A 25252-nucleotide genomic window follows, 5' to 3' on the forward strand; every position below is an offset into this window, starting at 1 on the left:
CGTAAGACATAAAAGAGCCAGGAAAACATGTTTTTAAAAAAACAGTACACTCAGAATTAGATACAGACCACAAGATACCACAATAAAGCCCAAGTTCAGTTCATGTGATTGTCTGTTATCTTGCTAAAAAAATTTTAAATTACCAGAAAAATTTTAGACTCAATATGTGGAGGGTTCCAGACAAAGTGCAGAACCAAGACAACAAGAACATGTGGACAAGAAGACAAGTGATGAGGGGTAAGTGGTAACACCACGAAGACCAAACCTCTTCATGTACCATCAACAGATAAAGGATGAGGCTGACTTCAAGAAGTCCTACCAGTGGGGCAAGAAAAGGCAAGTGTTCTGATCATGGCTGCAAACTCATGCCCTGAGCACAGTAAGTGTCACAGAGGCAGCACTGAAGGTGCACGTGTGCAAAGAAGCTCTGGGACAGTCCAGCTGCTCATGACAGTAATTGTGTAATAGTGTACAGGAACATTTGTGCTCGTTAAAAGCTCACAAGTCCCACTGGGACACTCCACTCCAGCGCTCAAGTCCTGTGGGACCTCAAGTTCCAGACAGATAAGCCGCTGCTGGCCAACCAACCAAAGAAAGATACGTCAGACACGGGAGAAAAAAAAGGCAGTTTTTATAAATGTGGCTGTCCCAGCTGACGGCATCGGGAAGGAGTATGAGAAGATGTTCAGTGAAAAAAAACTTTGACTGAACTTCTAGTCTTGCAGACTTTCTTGGATCGTTAGTGTACAGAGGACTAAAATGTACATTTTCCATGTATTCATTACTCTGTAAAGAACCAGCGATTCATTCAAAATGCATTAAAGACAAAGTTTCCCTCAGAAGTTTGCTGGTTGATGATGATTTTGTGCCCTTAAAGTGGATTCTGTGTTCTGTGGCTGAGATGACCATGGAGTCAAAACAGGACGGCAACCTCTTAGAAACTAGGAAAACAAAAATAGTGGTTGCCTGAGAGCGTGCAACACATTCACCTTCTGAATAGTTGCATACTTCACTTTGTGAGAGGCAACCTGTCTCCAACATGCCAACATGTTGCAATCAGTCTGAGTGCAACTCTGAACTACATATAACTACATATATAACAATCAAGTAAATTTCCCTTGATCAGATTCCATTAATTTTAACATTACTTTGGACTTCTGTGACAAAATCACACACAAATATTACATGTAATTAAATTAGTTCAAGTCAGCAATTTGGGGCATATTTTTTTTGAGTGTGTGAGATTCTGGTTGACCTTCTGTCTATGTAGACAGTAGCAGATTTGCAAATTTCACCAGTTTATTACAATTAATAGCTGTAATGCCACAAACAGTACTGACAGTTTTAAAGTATTGCATGTAATTCCCAACTTGACCAACTTAACTTCCCATCTTGAGGCACCAAAGTAATTATATCAAGACAGGAACTGCCTCTGAGTGGCAGGGGCGGAGCGTGGGGGTGGCTTACTGGGCTTAAGCCCGGGTTGTTTTGTCAGAAGCCCGGGGTATTTTGGAGTGTAATTTTTTCATAGTTAGATGCCTGGCTGACAACTGTATAAAACAAAAAGTACACACAATATTCGAAGCACATAGTGCACACTGTGGGAATTTACGACTGTGCGTGAATCCCCCCCTGATATTGGTATGATCCAAGCTCAGGCACTAAGCGACTGAGCGAGGGGGCGGGGCAGCTGCTGCCCGTGAGTGCGCTGTTGGAGAGACTGAGCCAGCCATTCTAAGGAGAGCTTAAGTTTGACCAGGTACCAAAGCAAATCATTCGTACCATACAAATAATGTAAATATGACGGTGTATCACGAAAGATTGATATCAAACTGATCACTTGACCAATATTACGTTACTTGCTCTTCAAGTGAATCAACAAATGGCGAAATGAAAAGCCGAACAAATGCTATTTTTTTTTAGAGAGTCTTAGCTTACGTGTGTTTATTTCATATTTTCAGTTCTTACCCTCCCCGACTAAATCGGTTTCAGTTATGTACTGAAATATAAGAATGGACATTAGAGGCTTCTTTCAAAGAAAAAAACTCAGGTAAATGTTATTTTATATATTATGCTTTGTATGTTGTTCAGTATATTTCTATGCAAAACAAGAGGAATTTCAATACACAGCAGTATATTCACATTTGTAACCAGATATTTACATACACTTTAGGGAGAAAACATAAAACATTTTTACTGTACAACATCAATTTAGAGTAAACTTGTTTTAGATAAATATTGAAATATATTTTGAATTAGTTAAATGTCAGAATAAAGAGAGACAGAGCTGTCTGTTTTTTATCACTTTCATCAAATTTAGGAGTACATGTACACTAAGTTTATTGTTAATTAATAAGAAAACTCCAGACGATTCCATTCTGAGCTGAAGAAGCTTCTGATAGGTTCGTAGAGTCCATGTGAGTAAATTGGTGGCACAGCTGTGGATGCATATAAGGCAAAACACAGAGCCTGTTTCTTTGACATGGGAAAATCAAGAGATGTCAACCAAAACACCAGGAACAGAACTGTGGAGCTCCATAAGTGTGGCTCAAGTTTGAATACAATTTGGTGCCATTTGCAATTAAGAAATACAGATAGTTTCTCTCTTTACTCTTAAAGTTAACAAATATGTTTTTTATATTTATCAATCTAAAAAAAGAAACATTTAGTCTGATTTGATGTTACAATTAAAAAAGTGTTTGTGTTTTGATCTGAAGAGTTTGTAAATATCTGGTTTCAACTGTATATTTGATGATGTTGGTGTTTGGCTTGACTGTCAGCACAAAGAGAGAGAGAGGAGAATGGGGACAGAACAGAGATGAACAAGAGCAGGTGAGACACATGTTAGTCAAATGGTTGCTTACCAAAAGTATCACCGTATCATAGGTCCTCATGTATCTCGTACCGAGTGTTTCTTTTTAGGTTTGTTATTTTTCAAATTCTATATTTATTAAGTTATGCAGGCTTGTTTGCACAACAAGGCTCAATAATTATATAAACTTTTCTCAATCTAAATATTGTACTTTGGTAAAATTAAAAAATAAGTGTAGTGCAGGTCTATGATGATTTTTAGTGCTATCATCTAGTTCTGATTCTGGTTCTGTCTTGGTTAAGTCCTCAGTAGTCCTGATTTTGAACTGTTGTAGTCCTGTTTTAATTCTGGATCAGTTCTGGGTCTGGTTGAATTGGGGTTTAGTCCCTGTGTCTTGATACAGCCCCGACCTTGTTCTGCCTTGCTGCTTAATTAAAAAACTAGTTTAAGGTGTCCTGCACATGTGATATATATTTTTCCCTATATGAAGTCATTCTTTTTTGAACAAAACTCAAAACAGAGCCAATTAATCTTTCAGTCATTTCTAAACCCCCCCCGCCCCAAGGGGAAAAAAAAAAAATCCCACATGCATACTACCCTTTTGGGCTAAGCCCCGGGTGTTTCAAATGTCTGGCTCCGCCTCTGCTGAGTGGTAGCTGACCTGGTCCCTATCGTCTACATCTGGAATAAAATTTAATTTAAAATGTACTTTAATCGATCATTTGAGTTTTGACAAGTCACAAGTTTAAATGATGACAACTGTGTTTTACTTTTATGGAGAGATGAAGTGAACTGATGACAGCCTGAATTAATAAAGAATTTTAAAAAAGCTCTTACTCGAAGTTTAGTCTGTTTCTGTCAGAATAAAAATGGTGTAAACTTCTGATTTGAATTTCTTGAAAAATCACTCTGCTTCACATGTTAACCACACTGAACCAGAAGCAGCTGTGCCTCCCTCGCCTTCCCTCTTCACAAGCTCCTGAAACTCATTTAGAGTGAATTTGTGGCTGATTGCAGGAGCGGCAATCACTCACTCACTGCTATACGAGCAGAGGCAGCTTTCTGGCTGAATGTACTCTAATGCAGCGTAAAAAAGCTAATGTGCATTCACATTGTTAGAGAAGAAAAACACATGAATAGATGCAGCCATTTTTAGCATAAATACGTAATATTGCTGGTTTGATCCAACTGCAAGTGGCTACAATTATCTCTGTTTTTTGAAAAGAAAAATGCCAAAGCTGGAAAATGAACACACTGTGCAGCTACATTGAACTCACCTTTAACATACAGACTAGAGGAGCTGGATAATTTTTTCAACCACTGACTTTCTGATTAGTTGATGATCTGCTCTATTTACTGAGCCTCTGCTGCTCACCTCTTTGTTTTGGTGCTGGAAACTTACTGCTTTTGTTACCTCTTTGTTACTAATAGTGGGCAAAGATGGGCCTGAAAACACTTATGACAAAAAAACCACACTTTTAACAACTTGCTGTGGATCACTAAGTAGCATTTAGCATGCAAACAACCAGATATTTTCCCCATGAAGTCAAATTCAGTATTTAAATGGGCTGATATTTATTGAATTATATATATATACAACTTGCATGGCATGTTTCACCTGATAATGACTAAAAAGTAATTCATAAAGATATTTTAGAGCTTATTGTTTAAAGAAATATATACCAACAGCGCAAGCTAGCAGTCACTGGTCATCACTGACCTTCCCCTTGTCCTTTTAAATTTTAGAGAAAGAAGAAAATGGCAGGAGTTCGTATATATTCAAGAAGAAGTGCTTTGAGAACAACCCCTCATTACGAATATTCTCCATGTTGAATTAGAGGCTAGTTTCCTGCGTCACAAAAACCCAGCAGCGATGACGTCAAAGGTCTGCCTGGACTCTAATCTCCAAAAGAAACCACCTTAACAGCCATCCACTTTTTAAACTGCTTATACAATTCAGGACTGCAAGGGGGCTGGAGCCTATCCCAGCTGTCATGGAGCGAGAGGCAGGGTACACTGTGGACAGATAACCTGTCTGTCACAGGGCTAAAACAGAGAGATAAAAACCATTCATGTTCTCAGTCAATTTAGAATCTCCAGTTAACCTAACATGTACATCTTTGGAGTGTGGGAGGAAGCCAGAGGACCCAGAAAATTCCCAAGCACACTCGATGTAGAGAGGCTCCAGTTGGTGAGTAGATTGGAGCCCAGGACCTTATTGCTGTGAAGTAATCGTGATCACCACTCCACCACCATATTGGCCAACATCTAAATATGAGGAAGCAAATAAGACTTGGCTGGAAGCTACCAACAGTTGGAATCCACCCCCAGCTGCCCCAGAAGTTCAAATAAGTACAAGTACAAATACAAGTACAAATAAAATCTACCTACGGGCATCACCACAAGGGCATCACCACAAGGTAGCTCTGTTTGTTTTGTTCAGGTAGATTTTATTTGTACCCTTTAAAGTTTAAAGGGTACACTGTGTAATATCTCACCACTAGATGACAGCAAATTGCAGTTTTCCATTTTAAATTGAAAACTTAAAAGTGTGTGGGAAACACTTTGTAATGCTGATAAGGTGTACTACATATATGTGTCTGGTTTCTAGCCACATATATAAAGTGTGATTAGCAGAAAATGGTGATGTTCATCTCCACAAACCTACATATTCTGAATGGATTTATTCTGAGTTTATGAGAATGAATCAGTTTGCTGGAAGATGCAATGAAATACTCATCAGTGTGTATTTATGAGTACAATGGGTTTTTTTAATATTAAATAACCTAAAAAAATACTTACTGTAACTTTTTGAAGTGAAACATGGAATAAAAATTAATCACATATATTTAAATAAGGAAATTATCTAACAGAGATCAAAACCTTTTTTTGACTGTAAACATAGTCCCCATAGACTGACTCACTTTTCAAGACACCCTCAAGTGGACACTGGAGGAACTGCAGCTTTTGCATCTATTTTCAACTCCGGAGGTAGCTGCTTATTTTCAACATGATATAGAATAAAAGTTTAATGCTGAGGTGTCCACATATCCATTTTGCCCATGTCTTGAAGCCCCCTTATCCACTGGAAGTCTCTGTGCTCCAGTAACAGCGATCGACCTGAACTCTTATAGAGGATGTGCAGTATTGTTCTCACATTATTTATATTATGTAATCATGTTTTACTCATGTGAGTCTCTACTAAGGATGTAGTCTCGTTTGTCCAAACCTCATTAGCAATCATGTATGACAAGCTGAGCAGCACTCACCCATAAGTGATTGCGCGCGCGCACACACACACACACACACACACACACACACACACACACACACACACACACACACGTTATCGCTCTGTTGCATAAGCAGCTGGATGTTTTCTTCATCCTCAGCTCAAAAACACATAAGTTGTCCATACATTACAATAATACACCACAAATGCAGATAAACAGGTGCACATTCAAACCGACAGAGCAGGTTTAGTGAGGAGGAGGACGTATAGATGGTAGTGATGTAAAATAATGAACACGTTTATAAAGTTAGCAGTTAGCTGTTCGCTCTGGCAAACGCTGCACTGTGGGTTTTTGGTGGTAATTAATTTTTCAGACCTACAGAGTCGCCTGCCCCATTAGTTGTTTTGTTGAGATTGATGATAAATTTGGGAAATTGCTGCCTGACATGCAGCGTGGTGTAAATCTAATGTCGATCAGGTGCGATGAGAGCCCAGAGACAGCGCAGACGAGCGAGGCCTGGGCTTGAATTTACTGCCGCGCCTCCTGGAGATGTTGTGGGTGTAATTCACACATGATGGAAATTGCTTCCTTGACAACCTCTGACTTATTTCCTTTTCTCTCCTCTTATAACTTTGTTAGGCTTCAGTAGCTGCTCGGCCCTAATTTAACAGCATGAAGGACACTAATAAAAGCAGTTCGAGACACGGTTGACAAATTGAGTGAAAATAAAGCAAACACTTCAACCATAATAATAACAGAAAAAAAATTAAGCTGTGAGATTGCAGCTTCTTGAGTTCAGTCGCTGCCAAACAAGTTCTGAAGATCATTAAAATAATATGTCTCAGCCTCATCAGGAAACCAGAGCAAAACAAACACGTCCAAATCTTCTTCCTGATTGCTTAGAGCACGTACCCCCAGAGCAAACACAGGAAGGATGGATGAAAATAACTAATTTTTTTAAGTTCAAACTGCTGAAAAGATCAAGAGTATTGTTCCCAAAACAAGACTACCACACCTAAATCCTCATGTTACATACGCATACTGTCTTCATGCTGACATATGTCTAAATCTAAAGAAGAAGAAGAAACATTTTATCTATCTATAAAGTGGAGAAAATATTCAAAGTGATTCAATAAATAAAACTATAAATATCATAGAATAAGCTGGAAATGGATGGCGTGACCACTCTGGGTTGATCTATATTCCTATCCTGCTTTACGACCCCCGGGTAGTGACTGACAGAAAAAGATGACGGATACGAGTGACAGAAATTAGATTCCTCAGAAGACTCTAAGGGCTCTCATCCAGTAGGGGCTCAGAGTAGAGCCAAATGCCTTATGCAGCAAAGTTTTATGTTCAGACAAGACAAAGATTGAGCTCTTTGGCCAAATTGACAAGAGGTATGTTTGAAAAAGTAAAGATGAGGCTTTAAAACCTAACCTGTGCCAGCTGTTAAGCATGATGTTGGTAGCATCATGAAAATTTGAAAATTTGCGGACTACACTTAAAAGTCAGGAAAACGTAAGAGTCCGTCTGTGTCAGGAAACCATCCAGTTGAAATGAACTCTACCAATTGTGCCAAGAAGAGCAGCCAAATTTCAGCCAGAATTATGCCGGAAGCTTGTTGATGGCTACCAAAAGTTTCTGGTTGAGGGTCAATGTGCTAAGGGACATTTCACCAAACATTAGTGTGGCTGAGTGTATACATTTGATCGGTGTGGATTACAGAAAATCCTAAATAAATTCAAAGTTATGCACCTGCTTCTTGTTATTAAATTGCATGCTGTGCAATCATTCCACTCTGGAAAAAGAGAAGTTCAAAGAAATCATTAAAAAAAATATCATTTCATTCATGCCCATAATAAACAGATATAAACTTCTCACCACAACTGTATAGTCATGACACCAAAATAACATTTAGACCAAAGTTCTCTCCAAAAGACTTTGGTGATATGGTCATTTTTTTTTGTCCAACAGCTGACGATTGCTGGTATATTTGCAACATACAGTAAGCGAATCTTCACTCCACAAATCCTATTTTCAGTGATGGTACTAATGGAAGAGCCCAACTGGGTGAAAACATTTCTTTTTAAAGTCACAAACTAGGATTATTTTGGTTTTCCAGTAAAATGGTAAAATGGTAAATGGTCTGTATTTGTATAGCGCTTTACTTGGTCCTAAGGACCCCAAAGCGCTTTACACTATACGCAATCATCCACCCATTCACACACACATTCACACACTGGTGATACTGGAATACTGGACCTAAAATTACAGATCAGGTGAAGGATGCTTCTGTTTGCAGCCTCTACATTAGCAGGTAGTGATACCAAAGGCTATAAAAGACCTTAAACATGACTGATGATCTCATTTCAGCACCAATCAGCAACTACTAAAGATGTGTCATTTGCAGTCGCTGACATTCTTTGCACTGCCACTTCCCATAACACACACTATAAATTATATTGTAACAATGATTTATTTACTAAAATTGGTTCTCAGGTAGGTGTATCATTGAATTAACTTAATAGAATTACAATAATTACCCGAAAAAACAACAGCAGTTAGCCGTACACCAGCTTCTTGCTTGCTTCTACACATACATCAACGTGTGTGTACGTGTGTGTGGTAGAGGACTAAACATCCACAGCCCATTATGAAAAGCCACAGGCCACAAGACTAGCCATTAGTATTATCTCTCTGTGGAAGGGAAGGACACAGCAGGAGGTGAGTCTGTGTTTCACAGCCAGAGCAGGAGGACCGTCTCTCACCGTCCCCCTCCACCTCTGTCCTTCTGTCTGTCTTTCTTCCTCTCACCTTCTGTCACTCTCAGCAAGTCTCCGGAAAGGTGTTATGGGTGTTTTTAGTTATCTAATTTACAACCAATGCAATAATTTAGCTATCACATTGCCAGAGTCCCTCCTCTTCAGCTCTGCCATCTATAGCTGCTATTTACATTCTGCTTCTTCTTTGGTTTTTCTTTTTTTTCATTCTCCAAGCCTGGATACAAACACAATCTGTCACTCTGTCACGGAGCCAGTTAAACAACGCAAGCCTTTGAGATTGTCCACATTTAGACTTGAACAGGAGCTCAAGGATGTGGAGGGATGCAATGACACAACACAGCCCTCGACCGCAGATCAAGGTTGTGCTGTAGCACGGGCCGAGTCTTATGCAACACGGTTGAAAAATGTAATGAGGAGGCGGTGGCGACGTGGCCCGGGGAAAGATTGAAGAGGAGAAGAGTCAGTGAACTCAGGTGGTGGGGGTGATGCAATGTTTGAGAGCTGTGAATTGGCTTTTATTATCCTCAGTGACAGATATTTTTCTCCCACATACACACACTGAGAGTTTGACTCAAGGACACTTTAACACAAATGCCACAATTAGTAACAGACCAGCTGAGCTGCAGCTGCGACAAAAAACCCCACAAAACAACAATCAGCCGGATTTGAACCCTATTGTCTATTTGTCTGTGTCACTTTGACTCCATTCGACTATCTGCTGCCATGCTGATATTTACCAAAAGCATGACTATAAAGCATTTCACTCAAGTCATTTTACCACACTCTTTATATGCCTTCATGTCATTTTGCCACCACAGTGTGTCACAGATCACAGATACAGAGTCATATGAAAAAGAAAGTTTTCACAGGACTCTACACCGTCGTGTGAAAACTCTTTTCGCATCGCAGTGTCCATTTGTTGTGTAACTGGGGCAAAAAATAAGGTTTACTCATGCTTTCTTTGATAAATTTATTAAAACTTACAAGTAAAATGCTCAAGTTCACCACTCCACCTTTGCTATTCATCTGATTGACTGTTTAACTAACATTAAACAATGGTTGAACAATAATTGCTTACAGCTAAACCCGGCCAAAACAGAAACTTACAATACCTGTTATTAAACATCGACTGGATGATTTAGGTTCCTCACAGAAACATAACCTTAGAAACCTAGGCATTATTTTTGATGAAGCTTTTTCTTTGGAGGGACATTTAAATCAGATAGTAAAAACCTGCTTTTTTCACTTGAGGAACATTTCAAAACTCAGATCCATCATGTCAACAAGTGAACTCGAGATGATAATACATGCTTTTGTCTCTACAAGACTCGACTACTGTGACGGCCTGTTTACTTGTCTAAACAAGAAAGGGCTGGCTCGTCTACAGGTTGTTCAAAACTCTGCAGCGAGGCTACTGACCCGCCTGATCAAGGGAGCCCAATTGGATTTAGGATCCATTTTAAAATTCTAGTTTTAACTTTTAGAGCATTACAGGGACATATTTCAAAAAGCTTTTAATTAGACCGGGGGTTTTATGATGTATTTATGACTGTATTGTGTTTTCTTGCCTTTCTTGTAAAGCACTTTGTGACACATGTCTGTGAAAGGTGCTATATAAATAAACTTTACTTACTTACTTACTTATTTGTTCCTAACACTAAGACCAAGCCGCTGAAAAAAACAAACAACAACAGTTGGTTATCAGCTAACCTTATGTCAACAAAAGTTATGCTCAAGTGTCCTAAAAGTCAAACTTTCCCTCAGATAAACAGTTTGGTTACATTATCACATCATATGAGAGTTACTTCTCTAAGTGTCTAAGCTCAACAATGTTTCATCCATTTAAAAGACAGTTTCACAAAATGTGGCTAACAGCAGCTTATATGAGCTAACAGAGGCTAAGAAGAGCTAACAGTATAACAGACATTAACACCAGCTAACACAGGCTAACAGCAATAGAAGCCAAAGACCTTACAGACAGAAAAGTTCTTTCAACAACTCTCAGTACCAGTTTTACAATTAGTAAAAGTCAAAACTGTCTTAAGGTTTATTCATATTTGATTCCTTATGGTGACGATGTCACCCTGCTACACTTTGATGACTTCATCATGAAGATCAGGAAATAAGGCCATTTAAATTCCTCTTGTACAAGCAAAATATCTGATTCCTAGACGTGTAAAAATATCTGCATTTTTAGCATCATATGTTCATGAACAGTGATTACCTTTTTCACAGTTACAGTCATTATTATTCCTCAACCATAGTTTGTCACAGGGGTTGTGGATGTTTATGTTGAGTCACTGCAGGCTGTTGAGCTCCAACACAGAGAAGCCATCTGCATTTGAATATGCAGGTCAGCAGGAGTCACTCCAGCTAGCTTATGTGTTTATACAGTGACAGACATAAAAAATAAATAAATAAATCAGGGACTCAATAAAAAAACAACCTTTGGCTCTAAAAAGCAATTCACAAAGTATGAAAATGGTGAAAGTTAGAGACGCTTGAGGCAGTTTGATGTCAATAAATGAACCAGAGGTTTGTCAAACAGAGAGGCAAAAAGTATTAAAACTAAACTAATTATCATGAAAAGTGAGTAAGTGTTTTTATGAAACAATAACAGACCCCCTCTGCTCACTGACAAATGTTTGGAGTCTGTAATGAAACCTCAGGTGGAGAGATTCTCATTTCCAGCTAATGCACTTCCCACAGTGCTCTGAACTTTTTACCCACGGCTCTCTCAATGCGGTTTTTCTCCTCCAGTGGGAGGAAAGTGTCCATCCTGTGGTTAGCTGAATTTATCTGGAAAATACTTTATTAAATGCTCATCAGCTCACCAATCCACTCTAACCAGCTCTGAAGAGAAGAACAGAAGTTTGCTTTGGATTTCAAGTTTAGAAAAATGTAATTGTCTTGGTTAGATAAAAACAGGAAAGTTTATTAATAGCCATTATATTTCTCTAGCCTTCAAACAGGCCTATCTGACTCATTTCCATCCCCATCTATTAATTCATGGGCTCTGCCAGAGTAGCTTTGCATGAATCAAAGTCCAAAATAATCTTTATTTATCTTGCATTGGGCTCTGGTGCCACATCTCAAGTTTGGTTTGTGTCTCCAATAAACAATTGCAGCTGTCTAACCTCCCTTTAAGCCAACGTTCTTGTGATTGGCTGCCTCTTAGAAACAAGTAGTTGGGTGGAGCTAATGGATATCTGCTCTCAATGACATCATACTCAGCTAAGAGTAGAAAAAAAGGAGTTTAAAGATGTCTGAGACCTAAGCCTTTGGCTCGCAGCAATTGTACATGTTTACAATTATAATTGCTGTGAAGATTCAGTAAATATATACATACTAGAGATGGCACGATACCACTTTTTTATGTCCGATACCGATACCATAAATTTGGATATCTGCCGATACCGATATGAATCCGATATAGTGTTTTTTAATAAATAAAACTTTTTTTTAATATCTTGCTGCATTTTGTATAAGTTCATACTCAAGTTTAAATAAACAACACCACTAAAGCTATTCTGTTATACCTGTATGTAAAAAATACACTGCACCCAAAATATTTCATAGTTCAGCAATACTGATCAATCTAATAAACCTACTACATCCTTCCTATTCTGGTATTTTAAAGAGTACTTAGCAGAAATATTAAGCAACCTAATAGGGTTGCAAACTCCAGCAAAAAAAAATAAAAAAAATAGGGAACCACCCCCCACCCTCCACCTCGTGATGCTTAATCGACGTAATCAACTTTAATTTGATGCAGTGTGGGAAAAAAATGCACCGAAATAAATTATTTTTCAAGAATAATTAAATAGATTCAACATCTTTCTTCAACAGAACTGCAGACTGCACAGATGGTACCTTCCCAAAGGAAAAAGTACTATAGCTTACTAGGATATATTAGACTTAATAGTTACTATATACAGTAATGGACTTCTATACATTTTACATCAGATTAAAACTTTGGGTGTAAGATTCTGATAATTATTTATTAAAAGCTCGACATTTTAAATGAGAATAAGAAAGAAAAGTATGTCTTTGTGCCCCCTTTTCCCCGTTAATGCCCTATCGGCCCCCCTGGCTAAACTTTGCTAGATCCGCCCCTGCACAGTTACCAGCCGACAGCTACGTAGAAAAAGATCCTGGTGTAGAAAGTAATATTAAATAAATTCTAACAACAGATTATCAAGCTTAAACGTGCTGCTGTTGTTCAGCCGCTGGTTTCCTCTTTCTGGTGCAAAGTGGGCCAAAAACAAACAAGAGAGACGGACTTGCAACAAAAAAGCCAATCAGCTGATCATTGATCAGTTTCACGACAGGAGAGGGAGGGAGAGAAGAGGCAGTTGCTCCATATATCGGTTGTTAAGCTTAACGTGGAAATGCTTTACAAACATTCAGAGATGAACTTACACACTTGCTTTACTTCTCTCTGGGATAACTTCCTCGGAGATGAAATGCCGGATTGCTAGCGAGGCTACAAATACACGCAGCGGCTCTATCACGTGAGGGGTACTGCTGCTGCGTGCTATGGTTATGAGCCGAGTTACGCCGTGTCTCAAGTTTTGTGAGGTGCTTTTTTGATATTTAATGGATCGGATTACATTTTTTATTTCTCTCCGATATCCGATCCAGTAATTTACGTCAGTATCGGACCGATACCGATACTTAATATCGGATCGGTCCATCTCTAATACATACATCAGTATTTATATGACAATAAATGAGGAAAAGCATAATAGCGTAATGTTGTTTAAAGCTGAGTATTTTATGAATATAAATGAAGGTGGTCTGGTTTGTTTTCTTTATTCACAACCAGCTACAGCAACACATTATATTGACTGCAGGTGGAGTTTGTGCTCATAGAAAAACCTAAAGAAACGCACCTGTATGTTACCTGCTCAGTACAAAACAGCAAGCAGACCCAGTTAGAGCCGAGCTGATGAGCACAGTGGTGGACTAGCTGGTCAGCAGTTACACATCAACATATTTCCCTCAAAAGCTGGTGGGGAACAAAAATAGATGAAGAACAGAGTACCCAGGACAAAGCTACAGCAGCATTTATATTTCCCTACAAAACATATTTAGGAAAACATATCGTGGCTGTGCAAACTCTTTTACCCAATGCAAGTATAAATGTTATTTTAAATTAAATATCATTATTGTGTATTTGTATTTATTTTAAATCAGCTGTTTATTGATTTAGTCTTTTAATCTTTGAATGTAATATTTAACAGTCATATAGGAAGTCATATTAATTAAGAGTAGTTTTAATTAAATTATTTAATTTAATTTTAATTAGTGGTTGCAGCACGGCGAGCAGTGACCGTGGGGATAAACTTCATGCCACAGCAACCCTGAACTGGTTAAGCGTAACAGGATGGATGTTTAAATTATTAAACTTCTTGTTGTTGTTGTTTTGTTTTTTTAAAATAAAGGAACACATGAGGAATAAACAGGGGAAATTGTGCACCAACTAAAACTGTGTAAAGTTTTCTACACGCTGTTCTTGAAACTGAAGAACTGATTTTTTTTCTTTCAAAAGATAAAAATACCAAACGACACCTCTCATCAGGCCTCTCGAACTGACACATAGACTTCACCTCTGTGCTGTTTGCACAGTTTTATTCGCCTGCACTGCATTACATGTCGCTTTCCTCACACATTGTCCTCACCTCCTCCATCCTGAGCTACATCATCTTCACCTCACTCTGCAAGGGCCACGACTCGTGACCTTGGGTCACAATTAAAATGTAACTATACTCCTCTGCATCAAAGCCAGATATTGGCAGCAATACTTTTGTTTTTCTTTCCAAAAATAAAGGCACATAAAAAGTTAGTGCTATTGTAGCTAGGATTGCTCCATTATCTCATTACATAAAACTGATTAAAAATCCATCATGGCAGATGTTTCGAGATATAAATATGTGTTTATTTCAAAACCAAGTGTACCTAAATAATGCATGCAAATGTTTCATTTTTATTTCTTAACATATGAAAGTTAGTTGTTGCAATGGAAATCGATGGTCACAAAGGTCTATGATTCCAGTGAAAGGAGATCTAGATGAAAATAATTTAAAGTGTTGGTAAACAAACATGAGCAGGCAGCTAACAAAAATCAGGTGTCTATTTGCACAAGGCTTCAGTATTAGCTTATGGAGTACTATGTGTTCTTGGACTAAGACTACATCAAAACTAACAAGATGTAACCTCCAGGTCTGAAATATGAAACCAATGGCCATTCTTCCTGACAGCCAACGTGAAGTGACTCTTCCTCCTCAGGTTATAAGGAAGTCAAATAAGAAAATGACTCTACTTTCCACTTTACTGATGAGTTTACGGTCCAACTAATCTAGAGTAAAACACATGATAAATCAGCAGATAAAAAGTCGGGCGGCAGTGTGGTTAGCGTGCACAGAGAAACTCAAAGATCTGAAACTGTGACATAGTTGCTGCAGGACAGCAGTTTGACTGCAACCTTACTTTGATGTAGGATTAAAAGCAGAAAACCAGTGGAGTCCTCTTTCGCAAAGAGACGAGACGTAGATGAGTTGCGCTTATTAGCACAGACTGACTCGGATTGAGTGCAACATGTTGACCTTTGCCTACACTTACAAATTAAACAGCAATTGTTTGCAAACCTTCACCAGTCTGAGTGATTACAGTCAGTCCAAGAGAGACCACGATGGTTCGGAGACAGGTTGCCTCCCCTCAGACAATTTAGAGTTATCACCCAGAGCTTGAGGATGTCACATGCTGCATGCTCAACCTCTAGGCAACCAGCTGGTTGGCACAAGTACTTGCAATCAGTTGCGAAAAAGGAAATAAATGAATGTGAACACTATTTTTTTGGGCTTTCTCTCAAGTTGTCATTCAACAGGCTGTCATCCTGTTTTCACTCTTGTCAGACTGAACCACGAGTAAACTGTGTTTCTCTGTCTATAACGTACATCGGGTGTTATTCTCTCCTGAGATTATCCATCCATCCATCAGACAAGGAGGGGAAGTTAATTGTCACCTTTCTTGGTCAGTAGGAGCTATAGAAATCAATTTCACTTTTTATATACAGAAAAAAATGGCCAGAGCTTGAAAAAATCACAATCTAGTAAATGTACTATTGTTACTTAATTAAAGCTAGAAGTAACTCTGATTTACCTTTGCTACTTTTGCTTGTTAGGGACAAATATTTAGGGCTCCCAGACTGATCCAAAAACACATCAGGAAGTGAGATTTCCCATTTGATGACCTTCCCACTCTGAAGAACAGCATTTACCTTATTTACCTTAATGTCCTTTGGAGTTTGGTCACTTTTGTCTCCAAACAAAAAAACAAACAAACAAAAAAACAAACATGATGGAAGAAATGTCAAATGAGTGGCAGCACTAGGGCTGGGCTATATATCGAGTAATTTTAAAAATATCGATATATTTTTATACGAGATATAAGATGTGACAATATCGTTTATATCGATATAGTCTATGTTACGTTATAATTATAGTTGTGGAGCCACAAGTTTGCCTCTCTTTCGTCCACTTTTGTCTTTACGCAACATTACTCGGCCTCGCCTCTCCTTCACTGAACACAACTCCCCCTCCTCCCCCATCGCTTCACCTGGAGGCAGCGACAAGATGGACACGGCAAATCTCCGTTAACGAGTTACTGCGCATCGCCCCGTGCGTGGGGCTGGACAGCACCAAATTGTTAACGAGCTAACCACGCTAACGAGCTAAGCCTAAAATCCTTTCATTCTCTCAAAAGTCGACAGCGCGCCTTATGTATGAATTCTGGTTGTGCTTACTGACCGTGAACCGATTGTATGTGGAACACGGCGCTCAGCAATCTGTCAAAAAATGTTTTAGTTCGACTTTGGTAAGCTACTGAGCTGCACCGCTTGATGGATTGTCGGAACATTATGGCTACCGTAGTCTGGAGCCTAATACGTAGGCTCCAGACTACTAATACGTAATACGTACTGTGCTTCAACGTAATATTACCGTATTGTGTGTGTATAAGGACCATAAATGGCACCTGTTCAGAGACACGGTTACAAAGAGGATTTCAAACTCCAGGCTGTCAGTCACGCAGTAGAAGTTGGGAACAGAGCAGCTGTGAAATCTGTCTCTTTGTTATTGTGCTCGGCGTCTGTTAGTTTGCATTTTGACTGCACAATTGTGAGCTCTTTGTTATGCACAAAAACAACATAGTTTTCTTTTATTTATGGAGCATTATTATTTAATAAATGCTCATAATTTATTTTTGAGTAGTTTTTTTCATGTACATCTATGCTGTATGTTAATAAAAGTGCCTGTGTGACATCTGGGACACAGCTTTGACTAAGAACTCTCTTTTTGTTCTTACGTTATGGCTTTAAAAAAAATCGAGATATATATCTTATATTGCCGTCCGGCTAAAAAATATCGAGATATGAATTTTGGGTTATATCGCCCAGCCCTGGGCAGCACATTAAGTCCATCTTTTATATACGACGTGAGTTTACCTTTCCTTCTCTTTCTGTAAAAGGAGACTTAAACGCTGCTACTCTGTGCAGGATTAAAACCTCAGACTCGAAATATTCAGCAACACACATCTTTGTTTGTGTGAGGATTTTTGTGTGGTTTTTTTTTTTCATGTAAACACTCACCGCTAATCCACTTGGCCTCGGGGTCGTGAATGCTGAACTCTGGTTTGTAAAGATCTGCTACAGTCAGCCTGGACTTGCTGCTGCCGGGAAGTTCAACTGGAAAACAAATAAATGGGTGAACTCCAGGTTACAGTGAGAGATTCATCCAACGCAGAGCTGCAGATTATAAGTGTCTTATAAAGCATATTCATGTACTTCTGACAAACACATATTTGCATGGTTTAGAAAGCTAGAAACATCATCCTGTCTCTCTCCACAGGCTGACATACCGGGTGTGAGGACGACCACAGACATGGTGATGAGCGAGCAGACCACCACGATCACCAGCAAAGAGATTGCAATGCCCTTCCAGTTCCTCTGCGGAGGGCTGACGTCCACATACTCCTGCAAACACAGAAAGTCAGAAACAAACACTAATCATCAGAAACTGTGCCTCTGTGTGTGAGTCACTCGAACACTGCGAGAATTCATCTGCAGTCCTAACAGCCTCTACGCTCGCTGTGGGATTTTGCTCTCATTCAGTCAGAAGTGATGCTGTTTAATGCGGTCCAGCTTGCACTTCATCCCAGAGGTGTTGCATGTGGCTGAGTTTGAATTTATGTGTAACTTCTTCCAGACCAAACTAGGAAAACTTTTTTTACACGGCGCTGACAATAAAATATCATCCCAGTACTGATATAAAGAAATGGGCTCTGCAAGACCTGTGAAGGTGTCTTATGACATCTGGCACCAGCTGGCAGCTCACTGTGAGTTGGAGGTGCTGTGGACCAGTTAGGGATTTGCCCTGAAGCTCCCCACAAGCCTCAACCACACACACAACTCTTAACTTAATACAGTTACTTTTGATCATTCTGAAAAATGGGATACTTTGTATAAAAATGGCTGTAATTTCTAAACAGTTAATTCAAAAGTGTCATTAAACCACTTAAATTAAAGCTGAAGGTTTCCACGTCAGTCACATCTTGAGTGTTTTAAACTGCTGTGTTGGTGTACAGAAGGAAAAATACAAAAATTGTACCTTTCTCCAGCAAAATAAAGTTTGATGCTTCATTTTAATTACATTTTATTTATATAGCGACACATTACAACAACAGTTAGCTCAAGGTGCTTTATATCGTAAGGTGAAGACTCTACAATAATACAGAGAAAATAGAGAAACCCCACCAATCAGACGAGCCCCTATCAGCAAGCTCTTTGGTGACAGTGGGAAGGAAAAACTCCCTTTTAACAGGAAGAAACCTCCGGCAGAGCCAGGCTCAGGGAGGTACAGCCATCTGCCACTGGTGTGGGGTGAGGAAAGGAAGACAGGACAAAGAAACCTTGGCCATTTCACTCTAACTAAATGATGGACAGAAAATTGTGGCTCTGCTGTAACAACCCGTTCTCACTCCCAAAGCGTAACATTTTACGCTAGGTGACAAATCGTCACCATATTACGTTTTCGGCTACCCACCACGTTCCTAAATGACGACCTCGGAAAACAGAGGAAATATGAGAACCCTCTGGACTGAATCTACACATGTTCGCTCTTTTTCTTCAAATCGCTTAGAAACACGCTATTTGACATCATTAAAGTCCTGGTTAAGGTCAGGAAAAAGGTTATGGTTAGGGCTAGGGATAAGGTTAGGTTTAGGGCTGGAATACAGGGCTGGAACGTCTATTACCGCGGGAGCGTCATTGCACTGGATTCCAGCCATAACCCGCCGCGTACCCTAAGAACGCCGAAGGTCTCCTTTCGCGTTCCTCAGGAACGCCGCGGGACGTGACAAAACGTCGACATGTTACGCCTCGGGAGTGAGAACGCTCTGGCTGTAATCTGTGCTCTCTTTCAAAATGAGAGAGGAAATAAAGGCTCACTGAATTTGATGCTGTGGTGTTCACACTGAACATCTACAGGACGTTTGGGACTGAGATGCTTGAGCGTGCTCCAACCACCATCATAAAAAGATCAAACATAGCAGAGAGAGACTGCATAGGCTTAAAAATCATGTATGAACTGAGCCCCTGGGTCCAGATTACTGTGTGATACTTGCTGTAGAGCAGGGGTGTCAAACTCAAATACACAGTGGGCCAAAATTCAAAATGGAACAAAGTCGCGGGTTAACGTTAATATTTATTGAAAAAAAAAATCTTCCTCCAGATATAAGAATGAATCTTTTCTTATGGACTCAAACAAGTTTAGCTGAAAAACTGAATATGGAACAAGCAAAGCTTAATACTAAACAATATATATATTAGCTGTATAATACCAGTAGGCCAGCTCTGATAGTAATTTGGTATGGCTTCGCGGCCTAATTTGGCCCGCGGGCCAGAGTTTGACACCTATGCTGTAGAGCATTAACAATACATCTCCAGGTTTCAATTACATTTTAATTTAATATGAATTTGTGAAGTTAACACAAAATTTCCAGAGCACTGAAGCTGATTTAATAGCTAACTCCTTGTTTTGCTACCTTTGAGCTTGGTACTAGCAGCCAGTTTTCAGATTCTTCTTCTTTTTTCTTTTTTAAAGTTTTTTGAAAGTGAAGCTTAGCCCCCTGAGCATTTCCCATTTTTTGATTTTAACCAGGAAAAAATATATAAGTTCAGTCAGTAAGAGCTCCACAACTTTGAGGCCTTAATGAACAGCCTCAGGCTCTATGGATCTGAGACACCTGGGAGAACTTAGAAATACAATAAGTTTCCTTGTCTTCATCACAGGGCCAGAGTGAGATTTGTAAAAGTCCACTGAGCGCTCATGGTTCTGAAAAATTCATCACCTGCAACTCCACCAAATCTATCAAAGCTTCGTCCTTTATACAGCTGCACTGTGACTAACACCAGTGTGACGCGTGATGTAGGGCACCTCTGATATCCTGTAGTGGAGACTTGAAAATGAAAATCATTTGCACATTCACTGATTCTGTGACTTTTGTGACTGTGTGTTTGAGATCTTCTGAGATCTAATGTACGATTTGCAAACGGCGGCAAAAAGACAGGATGCAGAGCTGAAGATGAAAAGTGATAAGGATGGACAGGATCAGAAATGAGTATATAGAGGGCAGAGGAAGGATAGTGGATATACTGGGAAAAGGATCCTTAAGACAGAGCTGCCAGGCAGAGGAGTTTGATGGCTCTAGTGAAGCAGGACATGCAGAGGTGGTGTGGCAGAGGTGAGATAAGGTGAGATAGCACTAGATGATCTGCTGTGGCGACCTCTAAGGGGAGAGGTCAATTTAAGAACTTCAAGGTAGGTAGCTGAACTTTTTTATAAATGAGAAAAATCATGGAAGACAAACTTTGATATTGTTTTTTTTAATCAAAGAAATTTGGTTGATTATTCCTTTGTTGTAACAATACTACCTGTCTTTTTATGCGGTTGGAAAGCCTGTTTCTTTCCCCTTAAGTTTTGCCACTGTTACGTGCCAAGAGGTGTGGCTTTGCTTTTGTGTTCTATTTATCTTTCAGGTGTCAAGCCTCCACCTATTGGCCAGTTCGAAGTGATTGGCATGTGTCTATTGGCCAATCACACGCCGAGGATTACTACAAATGAGCTGCTCCCTGGCCAGCTGCTGGCTGCTGGCTTCTGCTATGACAAACATTTGCGAACAGGCTTCTTTATATTATGTGTGGTGGGAGGCTGGACAGGTAAGCTGGGGTACCTATACACTGATTGCAGGCGTTAAACTGTTAGACACACTAGGGTATGCGGTTGATGCCACTTTTGTATGTTTTCACTGACCTTTTGTCAAGCAGCTGGGTAGGCCTTTTGTTTTGCATTTTTGTTTTAGTTAGGCCCTGGGAGCTCTCGCCCTCTTTTTGTTTTATTACTTTCTGGTAATAAAACCAGAAAGTAATAAAACTGGTAACAAACTACGCTGTAATGGACTAAAATCTTGCAGTACCATAAGGTACTGCTTGCCCACAACCACACCAGCAAAGAGTACTCGCGCATGCTGCCCACTCTGTGACCTACCTTCACGCGACCAATAGAAACAAGGCGTACAGCCGGGCTAAGCTCAACCACACAAGGAACTTTATGACACAAGTTTACGTGCATATGGACCTCCGGAGCCCTTGAGTAAATCATTCCATTCAACACATTGGCTTCAGAGGCCACAGAAAATCTGTGGAGAGGTTAGGTTTCACACTGTTATGTTTAACACTTCCCTAATAATGCAGAACCAGGTACAGTCGGGTCAAGTGTGATAATGAACACCTGTTGGTGCACACTCAATGCTGAGAGGTGATCATATTTTTATTTTTATACATATTTTACATGTAACCGTTGGTCAAGAAAGGCTTGAACTACTGGCTAAAAGGAAATTGAAACATGCAATAAGCAGAAGAGACGCAAAATGTGTCAAACGGAGACAAAAACTACTGCAATAAAAAACGAAAAAAAAAAAAGAGAATATCTACAAAAACAAAACTGTTCAAAAACTAAAATTAGATATAAAACACAAGCAAAGATGCAACAAAAACAAAACTGTGTCACACAATCACACAACGAGATTTAAAACTAAACAAGGGAAAAAACATGCAGAGTGATACAAAATCAGGTAAAATATCAGCAGGCTACAGAGTCAGAGACACAAAGCAAACAGAAATCATATCTGCATGTACTTATGAACTACTGTTTCATAATCTGTGTCCTGTACAACAGAGTCTGAACCTGTGCCAAACATGTTTGCTTTGCCAGGAGGAGCTCCTCTTGTTAGTCTTATTCTTTTAATGTGATTGTTATTTCTTTATTTATTATCATTATCGACATAAATGTACATATTGTGTAACAAAGAAAGAAGTAGCGCAATAATGAGGAAAAAAGGAGGATAAGCGCATCGGCTCACCGACTCCTGCTACTCTAAGACCTGAATGAAGATACACGAGTAAATACACAAGCTTACTGTGCCGGTGTGTGTGTGTATGGATGAGAAGCTTCCAGCATACTGCAAATGAATACATTATAAAAACTAATATAACTTGGATAATTGGTATCCAGCTGTTTTAATACGGATTTGTGTGTGAATCACTTCTTTGTAAAATGAAATGACTGAATAAAAAAGAAAGAAAAATGCAGGTCATCCAGCACACAACATGGATCAGTCTGTAAAATAATGATGTGGGAAGAACAGTCCCTTTATTTCCTCCTATTGTTCGGAGTGCATTTAGAAAACATTAGAAGGAATTCACTATTTTTAATGGAAGCGAGATATAAAAATAGAGCAGACTCGCCGGCGTTCATCTCCAGCATCAGTCAGGATTGAATTTTGACTTTTACGGTCATATAACACTCCCGTCGTCTAGACAGAGTGGTGATTATCCTCCGAGCTAAAGTGGAAAATCTGATCTGAGCTTTCACACGTTGTGCTCTTAGGCTGAAAGTTTGCTTAAGGATTCCAAGACATCCAATGAACCGTAGCTTCTCAAGAAGCTACCAGCTTACATCATTCCTCACTCCAGCCTCCGATGATGAAAGTTGAACCCGCAGCCAAGACGTTGACAAGTGAGAGAAAAGATGAGAAAGAAATGATGCAAGCAGGGTTTTCAGTTTAACCTCGCACGGGGCCAGGAGACGGCTGCGGACGAGCACTCGGATGTTTCCAGCAGCGACACTGCAGGGGACTGTAATAGGAAGCTGTCACATGCTGACTAAGTGGCCTTTCTTCTGAGCTTGAGAGGGAGAAGCATAAAGGGAAGACACCATGAAGCCTTGTTCGTACATCAAACACATCAAACTGCATGTTTTCCAGCAGTCTGTCTGCCCTCTGTAGAGCCGGAGAGACGAGCTAAAAACTCATGTTTCTTTTGACTTGTTAAGTATCCTGACAATCTTCATTTGGTCAGCTGTTTGGTGTCTAATTATCTCCAACAGGCAGAAGATGGAAAACATGTTCAAATTTGGAAGCTTAAAAGGACTCTTGCTGTGAGTTTTAAAGTATCTGACCTGAAACCTGAAGGAGTTTTGTAGGTGGACATCAAAGATCACCAATTCTCTAATGTTTACTGTCATGCTAGACTGTTTAAACATTCAACAGGTATTCCACTTTAAAATATGTGAGGCACAGGTTAAAGTCTCTTAAACCTTCAAAGTGGACTGAAATTTCTCATCAGGAATTTCTCAAAAATAAAGGCAAAATGTAATAAATTCAATTCAATTTGATTTATATTGTGCCAAATCACAACAGCTGTCTCGAGGTGCTTTCTTTTGTAATGTAAAGACCCTACAATAATACACAAAACAGACAAACCAGATTAACCTCCCATGACCAAGTTTGGTCTGTAGCAGTCAGACAGATGTCCTCAGATTTTACTAGAATACTTCAGTATAGAAAAGCTGTCCAGGTCCTGGGTCTACAAAACAAGCCAAAATGCGGAGTTTGGTTTTGTGCATTATGGTCAAACATCTTCACTTTGGTCTTGTCTGTTTAAAGCACATTGTTCTAGAAGTCTAGTGGTTTTTTTCAGATGTAACTTTGCAAACCTAAGCTGTGCTGCCCCGGTCTTTTCTGAAAACCCTTTCAAATAAGCCATACATATTCAGTGCTGTGCTTTAACATTTAACAAGCTAACTGATGCCTGTAGAGTCTGAGAAGTAGCTCTTGGATTTTGCAGTTTCTCTGAGCGTTGTGTGCTCTGAGCTTGGGGTAAATTCGCTGGCATTGTGTTAACACACACCTGAAAGCTTCAGACCTGCAAACCGCTAAATGTTCTGTTTTCATAAGGTAGTCACACTTACTGATAAACAGCTAATCGAGTTTATTCATTCATATGGAAGCAGTAACAGGGTAGTTCGTTTTTCACATGGTTGCATAGAGCCTGTGAAAGCATCATTCAGCATCAATGAAAAAATTTAGGTAAGTGGGATTTATATGTCTGTATTAAATCTCGAGCATATATTTTAATGCTGAAACGCTACATTGAAGCCTGATGTGCACCATCATAAAAGCGCAACTACGTGTCATCACAATTCAGTACCATTATTTCCTCTTCCTCCTCTTTTCTCATCATTTTTAACATCAACTTGAAGAGACTGGACTGCTCAATAAGCGCAACTCCAACGACAACTAGTATGTTAGTAAACTGCGTTGTATATTTTTGGGTTCCAGAATAAGTTGGAAGTCCAGAGTTATAATTTTCATCCCCAATGTGCCCTCAACTCTGATTTTAGAACAGTGGTTCTTAACCTTGTTGGAGGTACCGAACCCCACCAGCTTCATATGCGAATTCACTGAACACCCCTTTACTGAAAAATAAAATGTGATTTTTTTTTCAAATTCAAGACATAGATATGTTTTTTACTGGTGCACAAAATGAGCCATGCATGTCATGGCGGAGGCTGTGCCGAACCCCTGAGACCGACTCACCGAACCCCTAGGGTTCGATCGAACCCAGGTTAAGAACCACTGTTTTAGAAAGTCAAATTAGCTCCACCAACCCCAAGTTAACAATCCACGATGGCGACAGTGAACATAAACTGCAATAAAACAGAAAAACTTTGAATCTATACCGCCACTGCTGTGTATTTGTGACTTGCTAAATAAACCATACACAGGCTCTATTCATGAATATGTTGCAGCAGTTTTTTTTTACCATTAAAAACACAAGTATTATTCTGCATTGCTAGAGATGCATGAATGGCTCTGCCCTGCTAAGAAGCTCAACAAATCTTGTTTTTCATTGCTTTTCTGTCTTTCCTACTGGGACAGACTAACTCAGGGCTGACATCACTGTAGACTTCCAACATTAAACATAACTGGAATGCAACATAAATACTGGCAACCAAGTTGGC

The 25252-nt window shown here is 39.4% G+C and overlaps 1 protein-coding gene across 3 annotated transcripts in view; it reads right to left on the reverse strand.

The window, feature by feature from the left end:
* The window catches only part of LOC309701049 (inactive dipeptidyl peptidase 10-like), an 87255-nt gene that overhangs the window by 47452 nt on the left and 14551 nt on the right, over positions 1-25252 (reverse strand). For all 3 annotated transcript variants that reach the window (XR_014274845.1, XR_014274846.1, XM_082525020.1), the window contains exons 2-3: positions 17751-17865; positions 17482-17577 (exon numbers count right to left, since the gene is read on the reverse strand). Coding sequence is in view for 1 of the 3 variants with exons in the window: in XM_082525020.1 (XP_082381146.1) it covers positions 17482-17577; positions 17751-17865 (211 nt within the window). In the remaining 2 variants the exon portion in view is untranslated. The remainder of the gene's footprint in view (positions 1-17481; positions 17578-17750; positions 17866-25252) is intronic.

This window comes from Aulonocara stuartgranti (genome assembly GCF_965226115.1).
Source record: "Aulonocara stuartgranti genome assembly, chromosome: 23".
In the NCBI taxonomy this organism is placed as follows: domain Eukaryota; kingdom Metazoa; phylum Chordata; class Actinopteri; order Cichliformes; family Cichlidae; genus Aulonocara; species Aulonocara stuartgranti.